Source organism: Arachis hypogaea, chromosome 19 (genome assembly GCF_003086295.3).
Source record: "Arachis hypogaea cultivar Tifrunner chromosome 19, arahy.Tifrunner.gnm2.J5K5, whole genome shotgun sequence".
Taxonomy (NCBI): domain Eukaryota; kingdom Viridiplantae; phylum Streptophyta; class Magnoliopsida; order Fabales; family Fabaceae; genus Arachis; species Arachis hypogaea.
The window spans coordinates 8,399,862-8,406,289 of record NC_092054.1 but is presented as its reverse complement, the minus strand read 5'-3'; the positions used below and the strand labels follow the sequence as shown (position 1 = coordinate 8,406,289).

General features: G+C 49.7%; 1 protein-coding gene across 1 annotated transcript; it reads right to left on the bottom strand.

The window, feature by feature from the left end:
• Nucleotides 1–2,681: 2,681 nt before the first annotated feature.
• LOC112777815 (uncharacterized) lies at nt 2,682–4,223 on the bottom strand. Its single transcript, XM_025822203.1, has 2 exons — nt 3,684–4,223; nt 2,682–3,458 (listed from the first exon to the last, which is right to left on the bottom strand). Exons 1-2 carry the CDS (start codon nt 4,221–4,223, stop codon nt 2,682–2,684), a joined length of 1,317 nt encoding a protein of 438 aa, XP_025677988.1.
• Between the last annotated feature and the right edge of the window lie 2,205 nt (nt 4,224–6,428).

The window sequence follows — 6,428 nt, the reverse complement described above, 5'->3', positions numbered from 1 at the left end:
TCGGAGTGCCTTTGCAGGTACCACCCCCCATTGCTCCAGTCAAGTAATCCGACATCCGCCTCGACCGGCAAGTTCCCGATCCACCTCTCAACCCGTGCAGAAGACATCCTGTACATTGGCGCCGTCTATAGGGAAAGGGCCGACGAGGTCGACGCCGCATGTTTAGAAGGGCCGTTCCGCCGTTATGACGTTGAGCTGGTGTGGGGCCGCTTGGTGGAGGTCGGCATGTATTTGGCATTTGCTGCAGTTTTTCACCAGTTGCATGGAGTCCCTGATAATTGAGGGCCAGAAGTATCTAGCCCGGATGACTTTCTGGGCTAGGGTTTTACCCCCAATGTGATGGCCGCAACAACCTTCATGGATTTCGCGGAGTATGTACTCCGTGTCCCCGATCTCGACGCACTTGAGTAGGGGCTGCGATAATCCTCGTTTGTACAGTTGTCCTGTTACGATGGTGTAGTTGGAGGCTTCCCTTTTTATTCGTTTTGCTTCTTTAGGGTCCTTGAGTAGCGCTCCGTTGAGGAGGTATTGTAGGATAAGGGAAGTCCATGATTCCAGGTCGGAGATTGGTAGGGCGGTGTTGGTTGTGGTTGATACGGATGGTGTTCTAACGACTTCCTGGATTAGCGACCGGTTACCTTGTCCTGGCTTGGTGCTGGCCAGTTTCGAGAGTTAGTCTGCCCTTACATTTCGTTCCCTAGGGACGTGTTGTATGGTCACACGATCGAATTCTTCTTTTAGCTTGTTTACTTTGGTGAGGTATTGTTGGAGTAGGGGGTCTTGTGTTTGGTAGTCTCCGTTGACTTGGGAGCTGACTACCTGTGAGTCGCTGCATACCTCCAGGATTTTGGCCCCGATCTCTCTGGCTAAAGTTAAACCCGCCAAGAAGGTCTCGTACTCTGCTTGGTTGTTGGAGACCGAGAACTTGTATTGAACAGATTATTCGATTACGATCCCGTTTTGGCTTTCGAGTATCACTCCGGCTCCTCCAGAAGTGGTGTTGGACGAGCCGTCTACATGCAGCTTCCAGGTTTCGGTGGCGAGGATTCCTGGAGTCATCTCGGCGATGAAGTCCGCTAGGGCCCGTGCTTTGATCGCAGTCTGGGGTTCGAACGTTATTTGGAACTGGGATAGTTCGATGGACCATGCTAGCATTCTTCCTGCTAGGTCAGGCTTATGCAGAACATGTCTGACCGCTTGGTCAGCTCGGACTATAATGGGGTGAGCCTGGAAGTATTGGTGAAGGCGTAGGGAAGCCGTGAGGAGTGCGAAGGCCAGTTTCTCAAGGCGGGAGTAGCGTGATTCCATGTCTTGGAAGACTTTGCTAACGAAGTAGATGGGTCGCTGGGCTTTATTTTTGTCTTCTCAGACAAGTGCCGTGGCCAGTGCTTCTTCCGTTATGGATAGGTACAGGTATAAGACCTCGCCGGTCTGGGGTTTGGCGAGAACCGGGGGTTCCGCCAATACTGCTTTGAAGTGTTGGAATGCCTTTTTGCACTCTGTGTCCCATTTGAAGGGGGTTCCTTTCTTCATAAGTTTAAAGAATGGGATTGCTTTCTGGGCTGATGCGCCAAGAAAACGGGATAGGGCGGTCAGTAGGCCGGTCAATTTCTGAATGTCTTTGAGGTTTTTTGGACTTGCCATTTTGAGTAGGGCTTTACACTTCTCAGGGTTTGCCTCTACCCCGCGTTGTGTGATCATGAACCCTAGGAATTTTTCTGCTTCCATCCCGAATGCGCATTTTGTCGGCTTAAGGCACATTTGGTGTTTCTTTAAGGTATTCATTACGAGCTTGAGGTTGCTAATGAGTTGTTCGCCGGATACAGTCTTCGCGAGCATGTCATCTATGTAAACTTCTAGCTTGTTCCCGGACAGGCCTTGGAAAATTTTGTTGACGAGTCTTTGGTAAGTGGCTCCGGCGTTTTTAAGGCCGAAAGGTATGATTGTGTAGCAGTATGTGCCGTCGGGAGTGATGAAGGCCGTCTTCTCTTCGTCTGGTCAGTGCATGGGTATCTGGTTATACCGGAATACGCGTCCAAGAAGCTAAGGTATTGGTGGCCGGATGCGGCGTCCACCAACCGGTCGATATTTGGCAGGGGGAAGGCGTCTTTTGGACAGGCTTTGTTTAAGTCCGTGTAGTCAACGCACATCCGCCACTTCCCATTAGCTTTTTTGACGAGTACGACGTTAGCCAGCCAGGTCACGTAAGGCAGTTCTCTGATGAAGTTTGCTTCGAGGAGGGCTTTGACCTGTTTCTTGACCTTGGAAGCTCGGTGGGGGGGACATTTTTTGTCTTCTCTGTGCCACAGGCTTGGCCTTGGGGTCAATGGCTAGTCGATGGGACATTAGGTTGGGATCAATTCCTGGCATGTCTACGGGCGTAAATGCGAACAAGTCTCTGTTTCGTCGTAGGAGACGTGAGAGATCTTCCTTGAGATCGTATGGGAGGTTCCGGTTGATGAAGGTATATTCTTCTTTGGTCTGCCCTATTTGTAGTTTCTCCATGTCCCCCTTTGGTTCTGGTCTGGGTTGTCCATCGTGTCGGGCATCCAGGTTGGCTAAAAATATGCTGGCCGCGTCACGGGATCTCTTCCGTAGGGCCAGGCTAGTGTTGTCGCATTCTCCTGCGATTTTTCGATCTTCGTGGATTGTCCCGATGGAGCCGTCTTCTGCGGTAAACTTCATGAGGAGGAATTTGTGAAGATGACGGCAGAGAGGTTGTTGATTATTTTTCTTCCAAGGATTACGTTGTAGGCGGTGGAATCCTTAAGGACCACGAACTCAGATAGGATTATTTTCCTTTGATCTCTTGTCCCTATGGTGAGGGGGAGGACAATGGAGCCATCTGGTTTGAGGAAGTTATCTCCGAGTCCGGTGACTCCGTTGCGGTGTGTTTGGAGGTTGTCATGGCGGAGCCCGAGCTTGTGGAAGGCTCTTCTAAAGAGGATGTTGGAGTTTGCTCCCGTGTCCACCAGTATTCTTCTGACTAGCCCGGTTTCGATCTTTGCCGAAATGATGAAAGGGGCGTCTTCAGCCAAGGTGCCGTGCTGGCAGTCCTCGGGGGAGAATGTTATTGTTTTATTAGTGGTGGCAGTTGGGTTTAGGTTCTTGACTGCCAAGATCTTGAGATCTTTTTTGAGTAGTACTGATTTTGATTTTCCCGGGGTGTTTTTACCCGTGATGACGTTCACGACGATGGTCGGGTCTATCTCTGGGCTTTCCCTGGTGGCTTGTCTCTGAGTCCTCGGATTACGTCTTTCTCTTTCTGGTGATCTTTCTCTTTCTGCGCATTTTGGTTCCCTGATAATTTTGGCGAACTCGGGGAGCTTTCCGTCTCGTATGGCTTGCTCGAGGGCGTCTTTTAGGTCAAAACAGTCTTGTGTCCTATGTCTGTATCCTCGGTGGTAGTCCCAGTACAGGGTCTTGTTGCCGCCTGTTTTTTTCTTGAGCTGTCGGGCCTTCGGGAGAATACCTCGATCTGCTATTTAGTGGTATATCTCAGTGATTGGGGCCGTCAGAGGTGTGTAGTTAGAGAATTTTCCGACTCTGGGGGGTCGGTTTACGTTTGCTAGTTTGGGATGTTCCCTCGGGTTTTCTCTCGGTGGGAGGTTTTGTCGAGGTCTTGTGCTGTCGTGTTGTGTGTTGTCGTTCTGCCGTTTATTGGCGGCTACGACCTGACTTACCTCTTCGTCGTTTGTGTACTCCTTTGTGATGCTCTGAAACTTGTGCATGGTCCACACTGGTCTGGTAGTGAGGTGTTTTTGGAAGTCTTCATTCATGAGCCCGTTAGTTAGGCAAAGGCTCACGACTGAGTCCGTGAGTCTGTCGACCGTTAAGCACTCGTCATTGAAGCGATCGAGGTATTTTCTTGTTGACTCATCCTGTCTCTGGGTGACTCCCAACAAGCTGATGGGGTGTTTGGCTTTTGTGATTCTGGTGGTGAATTGGGACATGAATTTTCGCGAGATATCGTGGAAACTAGTTATAGATCCGATGGAGAGGGCGTTGAACCATTTGATTGCGGACCCAGCTAGGGTTACCGGGAAGGCCCTACATCGGACCGCGTCAGCGGCCTCTTCCAGGTTCATCCTGGCCTCGAAAGTCGTTAGGTTTTCCTGGGGATCCTTGGTTCCGTCGTTCTTCATATATGTGGGTTTGTCGAAGCCTTTAGGGAGTTTTGCTTTCAGGATTCTTTTAGTAAAGGGAGTAGCTCCCAATATCATGTGGTCGTTTCTTGTGCGTTTGGCTTTTCGGTGTCGTCGGTCGTCGTTCGTGTCGTGTTGATGAGCTGGGTCGCGGGAGACGCTGTAGTTGTACCTCTTGCTGTGTCGCCGTTTTGGCGACCTGCCGTGTCCGTGGTCACGGGAGACGCTGTGATTGTATCTCTTGGTATGTCGCCCTTCTGGGGACCTGCCGTTCCTGATTTCATGGCGAGATCTTGATCTGGAGGTTGCGTGACTTCCATTCTCGGCATTGTGCTTTTCCTTGTTCGCAACTCGGCCCTCGAGCTCTTGTACTCAGAGACAGAGGTAGTCTTGGATTATCTGAGTTGCTTTTTCTCCCGGGTTTTCGGGTGTCGTTCCTCAACGATGACGAGGCTCTTTTCTTTGTTATGCACTGGAGTGGACTGGCGAATAGCGATTGCTATCCTTCCGTGGGGTGTAGCTTCTTGGTGTTCGGGAGTCGGGTTCCTCATTCGGGAGTTATCGTGGTGGCTCGGGGATTGCTCTTCGAGTTCGTTCGTCATTCCGTCCCAACGTTGTAAGTTCCCCACAGATGGAAGCTCGAGGTATTCATACACAAGCTCAAAAGAACAAACAGTCGCCCAACTGTTCGGATGGAGCTGAGACGACAGAACAGAACACTGACTTAGCAACTCCTGAACAAAGGGTGAAAAGGGAAACCGAACGCCGAGACGAGTGAACATCGATTCATAGACCCACATCCAGTTAGGAACGGTCGGGGAATTGAGGTTCAAATAACAAACCCTCTCATCGGCATCGGGGATGGCAAGCTCATATTGACGCTCAGCATTGCCACCCCCACAAATCGCTCCCTGATCACAGAGCCTCTGGAGATCCGCCTCCGTCATCCGCGACGGAACCCCACAAACATCACTAGTCACCCATGCGTAATGGAGGAAACACCCCAAGAGGGAGCTACTGGAGCACCCACACCCTCATTTCTCTGCCGATTCATACCTAAAACAAGGAGGAGCACCACCGTCAGCCTACCAAGACTACGCAAAAACAGGAAAAACTAGCCAAAAACTTACTACTCACTACAATCCACGCAGCGGTGCTCAACCCCTCTAACAAACAAAACCACTATCCAAAACGAAGCACAAGAAGGCAGCAGTAGAAACAATACACAAGGAAAGCAAGTAACAAAGCAAAGGAGGAAAGAACACCAACCTGATAATCCAAATGAAAAGCCTAAAAAGCGCTGAAACAAGGAGCAGAAGCACGACAGCAGAACCTCGATGGCAACGAAGCAAGAGCACGACAGTAACAAAGCAGGAAAAAAACCAGAGCAAGAGAAGAGAGAGATCCACAAAGGAGAGGAAAAAAGAACTGAGAAAATGAAACGAAGGAGGGAACAAAAAGCAAAAAAACTAAAACAGTTTCAAAACAAGGAATAGACAAAAGTAGCCCTAGAAGAAAGCAAAGGCACGAAAGGACAAAGTTGGAAGGCAACCCAAACGTCCCCTCACAATAAAGGCCCCTCTTCGAAAAGCGCAACTGACAGCATACCTTAAATGAAACAGGCGCATGAATATGGAAAGCTCACATCAACCAAAGACACGAACTCCGAAGATGGCAAACCCTAGCCAAACCAAGCACTCAGATCCGACGTGCCGACCTCCCGCAACAAACAGGCCCATCAACTAGAAGACCTATGTAGACAAGCCGAGGAAAAACGCAAACGATAAGAACCATGTCCTCCAGCGACGGTGACCGACTTCACTTGCTCTCCCGCTGCGGGGGCAACTGTTACAGATCGGGCCCGCGGATGCTACACCCGGAATAACCCCCGAACCCGGTTACCCGGGTCCGAACCACATCACCCTTCCAAAAGGCTCGAAATCGGTCCGCTGAAACTCGTAACCAACTTTCGAATTCAAATGTCTCCCTTATTTTAGCCAAATAAGATAAGATAAGATAAGATATTCACCATCACCTATAAATAGAGGACCCAGGTCCCTCCAGGTATTCATTCATTACACACACATCTTACTCCTCTTAGATCCATTCTGACTTCAGCGTTGGAGTGTCTTTGCAAGTACTACCCACCATTGCTCCAGTCAAGTAATCCGGCATCTGCCTTAACCGACAAGTTTCCGATCCACTTCTCAACCCGTACAGAAAACATCCTATACAAGTATATAATCAACTTTAAAAAATTAATAAAAATAAATCACACATTCT